This window comes from Nanorana parkeri, unplaced genomic scaffold (genome assembly GCF_000935625.1).
Source record: "Nanorana parkeri isolate BGI_ZX_2015 unplaced genomic scaffold, ASM93562v1 scaffold400, whole genome shotgun sequence".
NCBI classification, from domain to species: domain Eukaryota; kingdom Metazoa; phylum Chordata; class Amphibia; order Anura; family Dicroglossidae; genus Nanorana; species Nanorana parkeri.
The window spans coordinates 316,906-334,809 of NW_017306668.1; the positions used below are offsets into that span (position 1 = coordinate 316,906).

Below are 17,904 nucleotides of genomic sequence, written 5' to 3' on the forward strand. Positions count from 1 at the left end.
GGGGGCGGGTACAGCTGGCTCTGCCTCTAGATAGGCAGAGCCAGCTGTCAGTCACGCAGCTGGGCGGATCTCGACATCGATGTCGGGATCCGCTCCGGCGCCTCAGTATACAGCTCGCGGTATACTGAGCTTAGGGTGACAGGAGGACGCTAGTTTGTGTCCTCCCGTTACCCTAAGGAGAACTATGGGGAAAAGCACTGACCCCCATAGTTCTCCTTTAAGAAACCATGCTTAGATTTATGCCACATGATGGGACACATGGCTTGTGCATGATTTCATCTAATAAAATTTTTCAGACAGTGAAATCTTGTTGCTCGTCTCTGGTAAAGCTGAACTTCTGCCACAAAAACCTTTATTACGTCTATTTTCGAATATAGAAACCAGTTATTAAAAAAAAAAAAAAAAAAGGAAAATGAAAATGGTGATATCAGTGTAGCCTGCGCAGGAAATTACAGGAAGGGGCGGATGCAAGAACCGCCACCCTGCACAAAGAGAGAGCAGCAGTGACTGGTCTTTATTACAGGGGCAAAGTTTCACACTGGATTACTGCACAGATCTGGAAGAAATTCACAAAGCTCACACAGTGAGAATACACAGGACACAGGACAACAAAGCTAGATTGCAATTTTAAGAGAAAATAGAAAGCATATACATACCAAAGTCATATCGGTAAAAGTTCCAGCTTTCATAGCGGCCTCCTTGCTGTTGATCTTCTAAACCCTTTTCCCCATATTTATCATATTTTTTTCTGAGATCGTCATCTTTTAAAACTTCGTACGCTCGATTTATTTTTAGAAATTTGTCATGTGCATCTGGATCATTCTAGAAGGATTAAAATGAAAATGTATGTCAGGAAGTAACTAAGAAGAATAAAACCAAATGTACTTGAACACATGGGGGGGGGGGGGAATTTATCAAAAAACTGGAGCAGACAAAATCTGAGCAGCTGTGCACGGCAACCAATCAGCATCCACCTTTCATTTTCAAAGCTTAACTGAAGAGACAAGCTGATTGGTTGCCATAGGCAACTGCTCCAGATTTTTTATAAATTCCCCCCAAACTGTCTAATTTACAGGCTGAGAAACCATTGACCTCTACACGAGTTGAGTGTCATTGTAGATAACATCTCTAAATAAGGAAAAAACAAAAATAGTTTCTATGATCCCTGTAAATGTGCACTGTGCTGTCTATAACTGACCAGCTGGAATCACATTGCAATTTTTGATGACCAGGGCTTGCCTATACTCATGCAGGGGCTTTCTGCTTCTATCAGCCTGTGATCTCCAGTGATTACGTGAGTGCAATGCAGCATAGAAGCCATAACTAATTTCTCCTGGTTGAGTCAGACAGGATGCCGTCCTTGTTCCGATTTCTTGATTGCAGTTACAGTGCAGACAGCAAACAGGCTTTGTTTACACTGGCCTGGACCTGTGATGACAACTTTCTATGCACAGGAAAAAAAATAGAGCAGAAATGTGAACTGATATTTGCAAAATTGCTTTCCATCTCCGGGTATTAAAATGGTGAATGTTTTTTTTTTAATTCTGTTTGTACTCCGTCAGTAAATGACATCTTTAAATAAATGTTTAGTCCACCCAAAAAAGTTCCTGCAGTTACAAGGAGCCAGCTGGTGACTCAATCCACCAGACTTTAACTAAATCTGCTCAGCAGTGCAGCAGTGAGATCTCCCTGCATTAGCTACAGGCTCTCTCTCTGCCCACCTTTAAAGCGGATCTTTACCCATATCTTCAAAATAACAACAAAGGCCCCTTTAGAAATGTTTAGTAATGACAATCTACAAACTAGGGATGCACAGATACTTTTCGAGTACTAGTGCCGATACTTGGCATTTTCATGAGAACTACCAGGGTTGCAGTGGTTGCAGCTGGGACCTGGCTCTGGCACTCCACCACTGTGCTGAAATCATTAGTCTGTATTGTTTTAGAAAAGCTGTCACATGACCATAAACAAAAATGTATCAGTACTCGTACTTGTAAGTACTCGGCAAGTACCAGTACTCGTACTCACAAAACTGGTATCTGTGCATCCCTTTATTTATATTTATAAAAACAAAATCGTACATTAAAACAGAAATGTACAAATCCCAGGAGCTCCGTGTGCTCCTTACAAATGACAGCTGCTTCCTAACTTTTGAATTTTTCTCTAGTCTAGTCTTGGAGCTCAAAAGTATCGGTACATGTATTCGTACTTGCACCGAGTACTGTACTTGGTATCTGTGCAACCCTACTACAAACACATACTTCTAGATATTTGCCGGCTTTGTATTCTTTGCATACCTATTTCTTGTTTCTTCCCCAGTCCTCTGACAGTGGCCATTTTAACTAAGGGCAGGTTATTAGAACTCCTTTTACTTCCTGGAACTCTGGCAAATGTGACTAGAATTTGTGACCATGCACATCATCTCAGGGAGGAAACTGCCTTTCCCTGAAATCTCATGAGATGACAGATGAGATTTTCTAGCAATGCTCTGCTGATGTAACCTTCCCAGGATGCAAAGCTTGGGCACGATTACATCATTTGTGCCAAAGTGGACCAGAAAGTAGGGGGGAAAAAAGAAATTGTAAGTAAATAAAAATATGTTTGTTTAGTTAGTGTAAAGGAGGAAGGGAGGAGACAGGGAGGAGCCTCCCTGTCCCTCAATTGCTCCTCACCGCTGAGGCTCCGTGACAGGTTACACAGCGGGGAGGATTTCCGTGATGTGTAACCTGTTAGATGCCGATCTGAATGGAGAAAAATCTGTCAGCTTCAGACATGAAACTGACAGCTTTTTCCTCCATAATTGTAGGTGAGGCTCTGCCTCCCCTGACCGTATGTCCCTGATGTAAGATGATTTCATATCAGCATTCAGAGCTGAATGCTGATGTGATTTTTAGTCAAAGGGGGTAAAAGGTCCACTTTAAAGTGTAGTTCCACTTTGGCAGCCAAATTGGGATAACACTTATTTTATATTTGCTACTTGTTCCTATTCACATTACATAAGCTAAAAAAAAACAAAAAAAAAAAAAACTGCTTTTTGCAGTTTAAATTGCTTTTACATGGGTAGGACTTAGTGTTAAAATGTCTTCTTGCTTCTTGCTTCTATTTCTTTGAAATGTTAGGAGGAGCTGTGAGAGGTGAGGGGTCTGAGCTCGCTAGCCCATTGCTAAAGCTTATGAGATAAAACACAATCCACAGATTTCAGTCCCAAGACTTTCCATTGGGACAGACCACTGTGAAAGGGCTAAGAAAAAAACTGGAAATCAGCCCTCTTTCCTGATTTAACAAAACATCTTAAAAAAGGTAAGAATTGTTTTTAAAAGTTTTTCTTCAGTATGTTGTGTGAATAGGAACACATAATGAACATTTACGTTTGTACCAAATTGTGGTTCCCTGCTGTTGCATTATCCATGTATGGAAAAAATTTAATTTAATATATATTTTTAACAAAAAAGAAAGAAAAAAGGAGAGTGAAGACCCTTGTAAAGGCCATTATTAGCACCTGAGCACACAAGTGCACAGATGGCGTCACCAAGCTTTTTTGATGGAGCTGCCTTTAAAATGTTAATTAAACTTGTTCTAAAGTCAATACCAAACAAATGAAATCCCAACAAAGCCGTAGTAATATATTCCTTTCTCTTGCTTCTGTTCAAGACATGCATATGCAGCCAGCATTCACTTAGTATACACTCAGGGATGAAGAGTTTAGAACCCTGACCCACTCACTTTAGAACATAATTCTGTAGTTATCCCCAGATTAAACTAAACAGTCGCCACTTGGTGATAATGACCCTTCTGCACATTTTATCTATATGGATGGACTGAACTCCCCTTGGCTCTTTGCCTTACCTATGTATATTCACTCCTTCACATTGTATGTCATATGCTCATTGGTGTGCTGACGTTACCCTGGTTGTTTGTTCTCCTGTTTGTTACTTAAACCTAATACAAATGTATTGAATATAATACTACTGCTGACCCCTGGATTGGGCAGACTGGCTCCTGAATTCCATATTAATTTGTTCACCTCTGTGAAAAGCATTGGGTTTCTCTCTACATTTGAGGGCTGCATACTTATAAAGCAATCGGATGGATATACCTTTTAAAGACTATTTACCCAGTTTGCTCATGAACAGAACACAATCAACCAATTATAATGCTAACAAATCATGTTTCTTCTACTGAAAACCAAAAAAGTTGTTCTAGTTCAGATACACTGACTTTATTAAAAGGAGAACTATGAGGTGAGTGCTTTTCACTCACCTCATAGTTCTAGCTGACCTGTGACAATGAGACTGTCACAGGTCGGCTCAGTAGATCGGGAGGTGAGCGAACACATACCGGGTTTGCTCGCCTCTCGATCCTGTCACGGCTCTCTGCTGTGACAGGGGGAGGGGCTGGATTCCCCTCTCCCCCCTCCGATCTGCCAGCGCTGACTGGCGGAACGGACGGGGGAGGGGGCGGGTACAGCTGGCTCTGCCTCTAGATAGGCAGCGCCCGCTGTCACTCACGCAGCTGGGTGGATCCCGTCATCTAAGTCGGGATTCGCTCCGGCTGCGGCGTCTCAGTATACCGCGAGCTGTAGCTGGCGGTATACTGAGCTTAGGGTAACGGGAGGACGCTAGTTTGTGTCCTCCCGTTACCCTAAGGAGAACTATGGGGAAAAACACTGACCCCATAGTTCTCCTTTAAGTAAACATGCCATGGTATTTTCCTTCTGGAAGGAAGTCTGTCTAAACACTGGTGTGAATTCTAGTTATGCTATATGTGTAACAAAGGCGCTTAAAATATTCTGCCTGTTCTTGGCACATCGCTTTAACATTACACATACCAGTAAAGGGAAAAACTAATGAGAACAAGATGCGAGCAGTGTTCATAAATACACAGGACTCTAAGCTTACATCTTCAGAAGGGTGGAACATTATTTTCAGAGCTGGTGACATGACCTCACCAAAAAGGACTGACAGATATGTATGGCTTGTATTACTATTAACTCTCTGGTGCGCGAGTTAACTTTTGTTCCTATGGTCAGTGTGTGTTGTAAAGTATCTTCAACTCCAAGCTCGCTCTTGTAATGGACTACAATCTCATGTTTAGTTTACTCATTTGTATTGAGATTGTAGTCCATCATGGAAGTGAGCTTGGAGCGGTGGCTACTTTACAACACACACAGGGACCATGTGGCATAAAAGTAGCCCCCCTCCAGAAGGAAGGACAGTGTCAGCACCAATTCAGAAATGATTTCAGGATCTACAGCCGAGTGATACACAAATAAGGTACATTTCTGATAATAGTTAGGGAACGTGAATGCATTTTTAAGAATTAACTGAGTTTAGAGTTACTTTAAAGGGCATGTAAACCCTAATAATGAACTTGACTTATTTGCTCATTTTTGGTCTGTTAACTATACTATTGGAAGGCTTTTGTTAGATCTGTTTGATAAACGCAATAAATATCTGTTGATTCTGCCAGAAATTTTGTGAGCTGATAACTTCCTGTGCTCTCTGCCTGTGCACACAGAGCGCTTATGGAGATGAGGAAAGGTCTTTGTTATCCATCAGAAGTAGGCAGGGCTGACACCACGCTCTTTGGAATTCAGAGCCAAAAATACTCCTGTATTATCATGTAGATGTTGTAGTGTCAAAGAGGAAGGTAGGAGCACACTAGATTTCCGGCACATCAGTTTTTTTCTGCACTTGAAGTGTGGTCAAACATAGGGATACAACATAGAGAAGTGTGTATGTATTGCAGAGATGAACTAAATATGTTTTTATTTGCCTTGACATACGCTTACAATATTTGTCAATAAAGATATGCAGGGTTATTCACAAAAGGGTGAAGAGTTTGGAGAAGGCAGGAGAAGTGAACAATCTAGGACAACATAGCTGAACTGGAAAGTTCTCCTGTCTTCTCCAAACTCTTTACCCTTCTGTGAATAACCCCCACAGTCTCAATAACAAAAGGATTTAAAAGTTAGGCATCTGCAGCCAGCTACCTGGCTTGCTGGCTTTGTTAAGTTCTGCTTCTATTGTTTGTGTGTTAGGGATAGCACAAGTAAGGCCAAGGGGGAAAGCTTGAGAAAAAAGTCAGCAGTCCAAAGGCTCAAAGATAGACCACTCATTGCTACTATTAAGAATCACATTGGGGCTCAAATATAGAAGTGTCTCAGACAGTCTTTGTGGCGTCCAATGCCATCCTCCCATTCATTATTCCCCTCTAATATGACAAAACAACTCACTGGCTGCCACTTGCAAGGCACTCTTCAACAATTCCTTTTGCAAAAATGTTAAGAGGCCAAATCTGTATTGGGACCAACAATTTGCACTGGTTCTAGAAACATCCACTATAAGCTCATGCAGTTTCTAAGGAGTGTACCTGTGGTCATTTTTAAAAAGTTTTCTTAGGGCCCATTAACACGATCTGCAAAGAAAAAAAAAAACGCAGGTCCCCAATAGGGAACATAAAAACAGTTGTGTTCTATGTGCCCTATTCACACTGCAATACAGAAAAATGCAGACATGCTGCATTGTTCCGCAGCATATAGACACCAGAGCATGTCACCACACAGCAGTGTCGCACCAACATGAATGGAGTGTAACTTTGAAAAGATAACAATGTCATATATTGAAAGCACCAATCCTACAGCCCCCCAGCCACCCCCCCATTGGACCTCACACAGACACATCCTACAGCCCCCCCAGCCCCCCCCCTTTGGACCTCACACGGACACATCCTACAGCCCCCCTCATTGGACCTCACACGGACACTAGACCACATTTTAAATCAGCATTTTAGTGTGGGCGCTAGTGTGAATAAGCCCTTTTTGTAAATAACAGGCACTTTTTAGGTGTCTCACAAGCTATATCAGACACCCTGTGGTCATTGACGCGGGCACTGTTACCCAAGGCAATGTTAGGCCAGGTCAAATTCACTTAAAGCCAAATTGAACGTTTAAATCAACTAATACATTCCAGGAGCAACAAAACAAAAAGCTGTGCAAACTCCGTTCATTGTATTTAGCCAACAGCCACATCCCCGAGTAGAAAATCCTCTCCCCTGCCAGCAAGTCGTACAGAAGGACCCCTGCTCTCTATGTGGAAGCAGTGGTCTCTCTGTAGAGGACCTGCAAAGTCACAATAGCTCTACAATCAACAGGGAGCATGAGCTTTGCTGATTGGAGAGCTCTAGCTTTGACTCTAGCAGGGAGTGTGTCAGACATGTGCAGAGACAACACTGCTTCCACACAGAGCGCAAAATTCCTTCTCTACACCATGCTGATGGGGGACAAGCATTTCCACTCAGGTTGTGGCTGTTTTTTTTTTTTTTTTTAAGAAAACCAACTAAGACTGTGCACACCTTATGTTTTCCTACACCAGGAACATATTTAGTGAATTTAAACTGAATGATCAATTGCACCTTAAACATGACATTATCAGAATACAGGAACATCCAAGGGCAGTGTTCACAACTGCACTCAACCTCTATCTGCCATGACAAGTACTGACATTCTGCATCAAAGTCTAAAGTGGCAACTTTGGGAAAATTACCAGAATAAATGTGAACCAATAATAAGCAGTACAAATCACATTGTACATTTTCAGATTAGAGAACGCCTGAATCCAGCCAACACTTTCTATTTAGTTTTACACATAGCTGGGAAATGTTAGAGCCTTTGCCAGATTTTTCTTACTGTCAGTGATCCCATTGTGGGAATTTCCACTCACGTTCCATGCGGTCACCAAGACGGCAATATTAACAGCAGACTAAGGAATTGTTAAACCTCTCATATCCAGCAGGTGCGATGTGAAATGACTGATGGTGCCGTCATAGCAGACATCAAAGTCGATATATCACCAGCATGCCATCCTGAGAGGTAAACGGTAGGCTATTTATCCGTTACCCATAAAAAAAAAAGTGACATTTCAAGCCCACTGGGCCACTTTTATAGATGACGAATACATGTACCTTGACCTTTCAGTATGGTGTGCTAGTGATTAGAGGTGCACCAAAATGTAAATTTCAAAACCAAAATAGAAAAAAAAAAAATGTCAGGCCGAAACCGAAAAATAATTTTTTACTTTAACTTTTTCAAAAACTGAAAAATGGCCTGGCCAGGAAGGGGGTCTAAACACCTGGTCTTGAAGTGGTTAAAATTGTTTTATATTTTATTTATATTAAATATTTCATTTTTTTTAACTTTACTTTTAGGGGCTTCGGGGAAATATTGGGGGTCTAAACAGATCCCTGATATTTCCCTTTTAAAATAGAAAAAGAGATTGAGGACACAGAGTCCTCAATCTCTTTTTTAGCAGCCCGTTTTAAATGAACAGGAATCCTCTATACTAAGTGTTCCTGTTCATTCATAACATGAGGATATAGTGTGTTTACCATGTCCACAATCGTGAATGAACAGGAGGTGATGTAGATCACTCTCATTCATAATTGAGTATATAGTAAACATGCCATGTCCTCAATTATCTACAAACACTCAGCAATCACTATTAACTGAGTGTTTGTACTCACTCTCCTTCCCGACAGCTGTCACAGGAGGCTGAGCGAGCGGAGAGGAGAATGGATGCACCGCTGTATCGGCCAGAAAATTGCACTTTTGGTCATAATTGGCTGATATGTTTCAGCGGCCGATATATTGGTGCACTGCTACTAGTGATGATAGATCAACCTTGTTCCCAACTGGAGAGATGTTATCCCCACTGTGTGAAGGGGGGGAATCCCTGCGGGGAGAAGAGACTGAGAGCTGAGCGATCAGTGGTCATGTAATTGGTCAACTTTAGATCTTAACGCCAACACATGACAAGTTTCCCACACCGGCTACAAGCAGCAGACAGAGTATGTTCTACTCTCCCTGCACTTCTCCTTTAAGATTTCTATTATTAATATAATAGTCATCTCAGCACAGGAAAATAATAAAGAATATATTCTTCTGATGCTAATGCAACAGAAATCACACTGAATGCAGGATCAATTACCTTATTCTTGTCAGGATGCAATTTTAATGCCAGCTTCTTAAACGCCTGTCGAATTTCTCTACTACTAGACGCTCTGGATACAGCAAGTAAACTATAGTAGTCCTCATCCATGCAGACAAGCACAGCTAGAGATATGACAATCAAACAAAAAACTTGTCTCTTTAAAATACAGTTTTGTGTGCTGGAAAGCTCCATTGTTCAGAGATCTGATGGCAATATAAAATACTAAGACAGCCTGTAGGCACAACGATCAGTTCATTATGTGTCGGATTTCATTAACTGAAGTGCATGGTGATGTCTTCGTTACTGCTTTCTTCACTGCTTTGGCTTCTTCAATCTGCAAATAAAAAAAATACAATTGAGGATCTTTTTTTTTTCATCTATGGTTATTTGTATTTTAATTAAAGCCAATACATTTCATTTTAAAGCACACGGAAAAAAAAAAAGTCTTCATCAATCATTGAGGTAGAACTAATCTTCCACCAAAGAATGTCTCGTTTTCTTTAGAGCACTGTAAGTAAAATCAGATTTCTGAACTCCTGGCCTTATCTTCAGGCTTGCATTGTTGTACAGGATCATCGCCTGGACTGAGACTGCTTACTCTGATTTCACTGCACACAGGGAGCTTCTCATACTGTGCATTAGAAGCTACAGCAAGTCAGACAGAGCCCTCCTTATTTCCTAGTCTTTCCTCCCCATCTCTTTCACTTATTAGATTTCAGTTCTTTTAAACACAGAGGCCCACCATCACACGTGGGAGTTACCTAAGGCAGTTTGAATGCAAATGCAGCCTGCTAAGGAATGCCCACTGTTTCAGACTGCTACCCACCAATCAAGGCATTTTGATACTTAAAAGAACTATAGGGTAAGTGTTTTTCCCCATAGTTCTCTTAAGGGTCACGGGAGGACATATACTAGCATCCTCCCGTGATCCAAAGCTCAGTATATCGCAAGCTACAGCTCACGGTAAACTGCGACTGCCAAAGCCAGGACGTATCCCGACAATACCGTCAAGAATCCCCCTAGCTGCGTGAATGACAGTGGGCTCTGCCTATCTAGAGGCAGAGCCAACAGTGCCCGCCCCTCCACCATCTGTTCCTCCGGTCAGCGCTGGGAGGGGGGGAATCCCTGCGGGGAGCCGAGACCGTTAGTCACCGCTCTCTGCTGGGAGATGATCGAGAAGTGAGCGAGCGACAGTATGTGTTCAATTACTTCCCGATCTATAGAGCCGATGTGTGACAGATTCATTGTCGGCGTTGGCCATGATCTGCCCGCTTTGCTTATCGTAGCAGAGAGACCTAGTGATGGCATAAACTGGTCTATAATATGGTATGTGAGAAAAACTGAAAAGGTGTTATTTAAAACTTTCATTAGCATGTTAATGAAGGAGGAAGGAGGGAACCAGGGAAGGCAAAATATAAGAAGAATACACCTCAGCTTGACATTTTTTTATTACTTGGTCGGAATATTTTGTGGGTACATGCATGCCTCAGCAGTGATTGAACAATAGAGGTCGAAGACATGTATAGCAGGCATTTTCGATATTTGTTCCTTTAGAAGACTTATATTCACTGTAAACATTGAATACTTACCAAAAGCCAACTACAACCGCTAAGACGTACATGCAACACCCCCCCCCCCCCCTCACAATCAAATATACCCAATCAAATATACCTAGCCTAAGACCTAATGTAGACTCAAGTTGTTTCCATGCAATAGCCCTTTCATCACCACAAGGAAACCCAACAAGTCCCCGATACTTACTGCGAGAATGCTAAAGAATTTTTGTTATAAAAATTTGCTCTGCTCTGTTTGATTTTCAAATCTTTATGTATTTAACTCATGTTAATTAGATAGTCGTTTTTGGCATCATTGTCAAGGTTGCACTCCGCTTCAAACAAAAAAAAAAAAAAAAAAATATTACAGGTCTACTGTGGTGACGGCAGTAGAACTAATAAGAGGCATCACCATAGGAATGGAAGTGTCTATGTCTGGTATGATTTTGCTGTGTAATGTCTGCAAGCTATGTGACAACTTTAAGCATCATTTGCAATAACCAAGTGTGTAAATGCTGACTGCAGAGTAATAGCAGTGCTTGAAGTGACACTAAAGTCAGGCGTTAAATCTTCAAAATGCATTCACGTACCTTTACCATTAACACAAATGTAGCTTTTTTGTGCATCAGTGAGCTGTAGATCCTCAAATCATCTCTGAATTCATGCTGACACTGTCCTTCCATCTGGATGGACTATAACTTCAATACAAATGAGTAAACTAAACATTGTAGTCCATCACGGGAGCGAGCTTGGAGCGGTGGCTACTTTACAACACATACAGGGACCATGGGGAACAAAAGTAGCCCCCCTCCAGAAGGAAGGACAGTGTCAGCACCAATTCAGAGATGATTTGAGGATCTACAGCCGAGTGATACACAGATAAGATACATTTTTGTTGCTTGTTAAAAGGAGCATTATGGAGTGATTTTCACTCAGCCTCAATCTGAGCCGACCTGTGACAATGAAACTGTCCCAGGTCGGCTCAGTAGATCGGGAAGTGAGCTAACACATACCAGCGCTCGCTCACTTCTCGATCTATCCCTGCAGAGAGCTGTGACTGTCACTCACGGCTCCCTGCAGGGATCCCCCTTCCCTGTCCGATCCTCCAGCGCTGGCTGGCGGAACAGACGGGGGAGGGGGCGGGCACAGCTGGCTCTGCCTCTGGATAGGCAGGGCCAGCTGTCAATGCCGCAGCTGGGTGGATCCAGACAGTATTGTCGGGATCCGTCCCGGCGTCTCAGTATGCCGCGAGCTGTAGCTCGCGGTATACTGAGCTTTGGGTCACGGGAGAATGCTACTTTGTGTTCTCCCGTGACCCTTAGGAGAACTATGAGGAAAAGCCCTGACCCCCATAGTTCTCCTTTAAAAAGGTACATGAATGCATATTTAAGATTTAATTCCTGAGTTTAGTGTCACTTGAAATTTGTCATACATTACAGTAGATGTAACTTGGCCAAAGTAGTTTAAAAGAGCACAAATAAACCTCCCCCTCTGTGCTGTGCAGTCCCGTGTACAACAAGTACTTCAAATAGTGAGAAGGGCTCATAAACCAGCCATAAAGAAAGCTGTACATGGCCCGATCCTCCGTGTACCTCCGCTCTGTACCATCACATCAGGCCGTGTGTCTTCCCTAATCCTCCACCTCATAATGGAAGAAGATTTCACCTTACAGGGATAGACACCATCTGTATATATTCGGACAGCTTTATATTTTGCTGCAAGCTTGAACAACCAAATCCTATAATTAGCCCCAAATCTGTTAGGCGGACAAGCCATTGCGTATGCTAACACTGCAGGGTGCGGCATGGGGATAGGTCTGTTCTGGCACTTTACAGGTGTTCCTCTTTAAGTGATCCAGACAAAATGAGACAAAGGAACGAGTCTCTGGTATCACTGAAGTCAGCATTGGCAATTGTACACTGTCCACAAAGTTTCAATATCAGGGTGGGCAACCTCGGCACTCCAGCTGTTGTGGAACTACAAGTCCCATGAGGCATTTGAAACACGGACAGCCAAATGCATGACACCTAGATGGCGGTTTGTAGCTTCATCACAGTTGGAGGGCCGAGGTTGCCCACCCCCTGCTATAGATCCCAAAAACAGGGCTCTGCAGCAAGGGTCTTCCGTCTGCCACACATGAGCAGATATCCCATTTTGACAAGAAGCTTATTATTCCCTTAAACCAAACCTTCAATGACCACCCCAATCACAGATTCAATTCTATTATGGAACTGTTTTAGCTGTCATGTGACTTATGTCTATCCAGTTCTGAGATCTACGCAGCTCTGCCACTCTCCGTGGTCGAGCTGGGCAGCAGACCTGATTTTTATCTGGTGCAGTTATACAGTTTTGGTAGATCTAACAATAGCACAGAGACGGTATGATCAGATTGTAATGTGCACGGTGAGGCCAAGTGTGTATGTCCAGCCTTATACTAGGGGAACCGCCACATAACACACATCAAAAGACACAAGGAAATGATCTACAGCCCCTAATAACAACAGACAATTTACACTTGCAACAAATAACCCCACCCCCCCACTCTGGCTGTGGTATGTCCCATGGCATCCTCACATCTAATAGACCTGTATTAGACATGATGACATCACGGGTCCTTAAACTGCTGGGGACCAGGGGAGAAGAGGCTACAGAGACTGATCTAGCAGCCAGGCAGGACTGAGGATCGGGTAAGTATTTCTTTATTTTCGCTCGAGACAAAATTAATGGTAATCCCTTTCAGTGCTAGGGTAGCCCTTCTGCATGGGGAATTAACGTTTCCAAAATCCTGGAGTTCTTCTTTAGGCTATGTAAATGAAAACTAGAAGCTGATTGGTCATCATGCACAACTGCTCCAGATTCTGTCTGCTCCAGTAAAATAGATTCCCCCCATACACTGTACAGAACTGTGTGCAGGGAAAGTTCCTGTGTGCTGTAACGCTCCATAGTAGTATACAGGCTGGGTATGGGCTGAGCCCGGAACACTCCATAATACACACAGATGCACCGGCACCCTATGGGGGACACAGCCCACCCCGCTGTAAACATCGTTCTTACCAGTCATCAGCCGGCACATCATCAGCCTGGGAAGACGGAAGCAGTGTGTCTGTGTACACCGGGATGACGGTCCGGGCTGTGATTTGCGCAGAGGATGATGGGATATGGGCGGGACTGTGCCCTGGCGAGCCCGGATTGGCTGCTGCTGAGCTGACGGTACTACATGGAGTTGACATTCACATTGCTCAGCTTTCACTCACTGTGAAGTGACATGGCAGAATGGGATTATTATTTGCTGCCCCTTTCCTGACAGAATGTTCCGGCAATGACAAAAGCTGGCTAGAGACATTAGACCAGTGCCTGGCAACTAACAAGGTGTATCAAGCCTCAAATGTGTCCCCAAATGATATCTGCAGAGGGCCACATATACAGTCATGGCCAAAAATATTGGCACCTCTGCATTTCTGTCAGATAGTGTACCACTTGGCGCAGAAAGTTGGTGCAATTACAAATGTTTCGGCATTCTCATGTTTATTTCTTTTGTTTGTATTGGTATGACACAAAAAAGTGGAGGGAAAAAAAAAAAAGCCAAAATTTGACAATTTTCCACACAAACCTCCAAAAATGGACTGGATAAAATTATTGGCACCCTCAATTAATATTTGGTAGCACAGCCCTCTGGAAAAATAACTGAAATCAATCGCTTCCTGTAACCTTCAATGAGTTTCTTACACCTCCCTATATGAATTGTGGACCACTCTTCTTTCGCCAACTGCTCCAGGTCTCTCAGTTTGGAAGGGTTCCTTTTCCCTCCACAGGTGCTCTATGGGATTCAGATCTGGACTCATTGCTGGCCAGCCCAGTACTCTCCAGCGCTTTGCCTGAAACCATTTCTGGGTGCTTTTTATCGTGTTCCTTGGGTCATTGTCCTGCTGTAACACCCATGACCTCTGACGGAGACCCAACTTTCTGACACTGGGCCCTACATTGCACCCCAGAATTCTTTGGTAGTCTTCAGATTTCATAACGTCATGCACACAGTCAAGACATCCAGTGCCTGAAGCGGCAAAGCAACCCCAAAACATCAGAGAACCTCCACCATGTTTGACTGTAGGGACTGTATTTTTTTCTATAAAGGCCTCATGTCTTTTTCTGAAAACAGTAGAATGATGGGCTGCACCACAAAGCTGTCATTTTGTTTCATCTGTTCACACCACATTCTCCCAAATTGATTTTGGCTTCCTCAGGTAAGTTTTGGCTTTTTTTAAGTTTCTGTGTCAGCAGTGGGGTCCTCCTGGGTCTCCTACCATAGCATCCCCTTTCATTCAGATGGCAACGTATAGTGGGAGCTGACACAGTTGTACCCTGTGCCTGAAGGTCAGCTTGAATTTGTCTGAAGTGAATCGAGGGTCCTTATCCACCATTCGAACAATCCTTTGTTGCAATCTTTGATCAATTGTTCTCTTTCGTCCACGTCCAGGGAGATCAGCTACAGTGCCATGGGCTGTAAACGTCTTGGCAATGTTGTGCACAGTGGACACAAGAACATTAAGATCTCTGGAGTTGGACTTGTAACCTTGAGATTGTCCGAGCTTTTCCACAATTTCCGTTCTCAAATCCTCAGACAATTCTTTGCTGCTCTTTCTCTTCTCCGTGCTCTGTGAGGCACACAGAGACACACAATAGAAAGATTGAGTCAATTTTTCACCATTTTAACTGGTTGCCGTTGTGATTTCTATATGGTCAGCACCTGTTAATTGATACAGGTGAGTTTAATGACAAATTACAGGAGCATCACAAACTTGGAATCCAATTATTCTTGCAATTTGGAGAAGGTGCCAATAATTTTGTCCAGTCCATTTTTGGAGTTTTGTGTGGAATGTGTCAGATTTGGCTTGTTTTTCTCCACTTTTTTGTGTCATACCAATGCAAACAAAAGAAAAAAACATGAGAATGCCGAAACATTTGTAATTGCAACAATCTTCTGCGTGCAGTGGTGCATTATCTGACAGAAATTCAGGGGTGCCAATATTTTTGGCCATGACTGTATTTAATATATGCATGGCTGCATTCAGCATAGCCAGGCGTTTCAGGCATCTGCCCCCATTCACACTTAGGTGTTTTATCGCGCACAAACCTGCGCAACAAAATGCTCAGCATATGAATTCCCATTGATTTCAATGGCCCCCGTTCACATCTGAGCGTTTTGTCACAAGCTGCAAAACGCCAGTCGCTGGAAAAAGTTCCTGAGCTTCTTTGGGGCAGTTTGCAGCGCATTTGGCCCCAAAGACGTCAATGGGACAGCCTGAAAAATGTGCATTTTGCACTTTTAATTTTTTGTGCATTTTGACACGCGTTTTTCCATTGACCACAGTGTCTTTCAATCTGCCAGCTAAGACGGGCGTCTTCTTGTGTGCATATCTAACACGTGTAAAAAGTATGAAACATGCTGGGCAAAAACATGTGAATGTGCGTTTGTACGTGTGTGTTTTTATGGATTAAAATGTGTGTGTTCGTGCAACACATAAAGATCATATCGCGCTTGCGGTGCCATTATTTGTTCGTGGGCAATAACGCTCAACAAGATGCAATCAGATAATTTTTGTAGCTCGCAGCTCAAACTGCCGCATGAGTTGCTTTGCCACGTTTTCCGTGTGCGTAGAGCAGCCTATTTAAATAAATGGGCTGACCTATGCTGACGCACGGCAAATGTGGCAAAACATGACCAAACATGCCACGTGTCAGCATAGGGCAGCCCATTCATTTCAATGAGCTGCCCTATGGGGCAATTGTGAACGGGTCCTACTTGTGGTACGGGAGCAGAGCCAAGCGCCTTGGGCCCCATAGAGTTCAAAGTGGGAACACCTGAAAAACATGCGTTTGTCAAGCGCTCTTATAAACCACCTGCTGTCCGGCCGTTGTAATAAAATGACCAAACAGCGGCATCTTGAATGCGGGTGGGCGTTTTTAAACGTCCCATCCCGCCCCGCTCGTGCCCGCCACTAGGCTGCGCGCACAAACGGAAAATCGGCTTTGAATGTAAACAGCCAGCGATGGCTGTTTACATACAAGCGTTCAGGCGCCCCCTCCATCGCAGCCGCTGCTGGCGATCCCGAGCTCCGTTGGTGTGAGCCCAGGACCAGCACAGCAGCTCTGCGGCCGGAGATCAAACGGAGCTCAGTACACGAGCTCTGTTTGATCTCCTCATCTGAATGCAGGAAGTGATGTGTATTACATCTCTTCCGCATTCCTCTGTCACTCTCCGGTACAGAAACCGTACAAAGTTCATTATGTATCTCTACATCTCACAGTACATCAGTGCCAACACTTACTGTAGTTGTAGATCTAAAAAGAAATGTAAAAAATCAGGACTGTGAGATGTATATGTGGTACATATTGCTCTATACTAGGAAAGGACTTTCAGTGTTAAACTTGTACTAAAACAAATGACCCGAAAATAAACTTGTAATGCATTCTTTACATTGGTGGTCAGTAATAAAATCTCTACCTGCATTCCTGTCATCTTATTTTGGTAGTTGAATAACTAAATGTGCCGAGCTACAATTTAGTTATTAATTTTTCACGTATACACACTCAGAGTCGGTGTACGTTCCAGTGCCTTGTAGCTGTTACCTTGCTTATTGGCGCAGTTCATTTTCTATATTTATTATTTTGGTAGTTATTTGGGGAAGAATTCCTTCTTACTTTGGTGGTCATTGGGAGAAGACTTCCTTCTAATTTTGCTGGTCAGTGGGAGAAGACCTCCTTCTATTTTTTGTGGTCAATGGGAGAAGACCTCCTTCTTATTTGGGTGGTCATTGGGAGAAGACCTCCATCTTACTTTGGTGGTCATTGGAAGAAGACCTCCTTCTTATTTGGGTGGTCATTGGGAGAAGACCTCCATCTTACTTTGGTGGTCATTGGAAGAAGACCTCCTTCTTATTTGGGTGGTCATTGGGAGAAGACCTCCATCTTACTTTGGTGGTCATTGGAAGAAGACCTCCTTCTTATTTGGGTGGTCATTGGGAGAAGACCTCCATCTTACTTTGGTGGTCATTGGAAGAAGACCTCCTTCTTATTTGGGTGGTCATTGGGAGAAGACCTCCATCTTACTTTGGTGGTCATTGGAAGAAGACCTCCTTCTTATTTGGGTGGTCATTGGGAGAAGACCTCCATCTTACTTTGGTGGTCACTGGGAGAAAACCTCCTTCTTATTTGGGTGGTCATTGGGAGAAGACCTCTGTCTGACTTTGGTGGTCATTGGAAGAAGACCTCCTTCTAATTTTGCTGGTCAATAGGAGATGACCTCCATCTTATTTTAGTGGTCATTGGGAGAAGAACACCCTATTTTGGTGGTCATAAGAAGACCT

General features: G+C 43.1%; 1 protein-coding gene across 1 annotated transcript in view; it reads right to left on the reverse strand.

Annotated features, from left to right (window-relative positions):
- Window positions 1-9,317, reverse strand: part of DNAJC10 (DnaJ heat shock protein family (Hsp40) member C10) — a 43,113-nt gene extending 33,796 nt beyond the window's left edge. Inside the window, exons 1-2 of the mRNA XM_018559508.1 lie at window positions 8,985-9,317; window positions 657-822 (exon numbers count right to left, since the gene is read on the reverse strand). Coding sequence (XP_018415010.1) covers window positions 657-822; window positions 8,985-9,179 — 361 coding nt within the window. The 5' untranslated portion in view covers window positions 9,180-9,317. The remainder of the gene's footprint in view (window positions 1-656; window positions 823-8,984) is intronic.
- Between the last annotated feature and the right edge of the window lie 8,587 nt (window positions 9,318-17,904).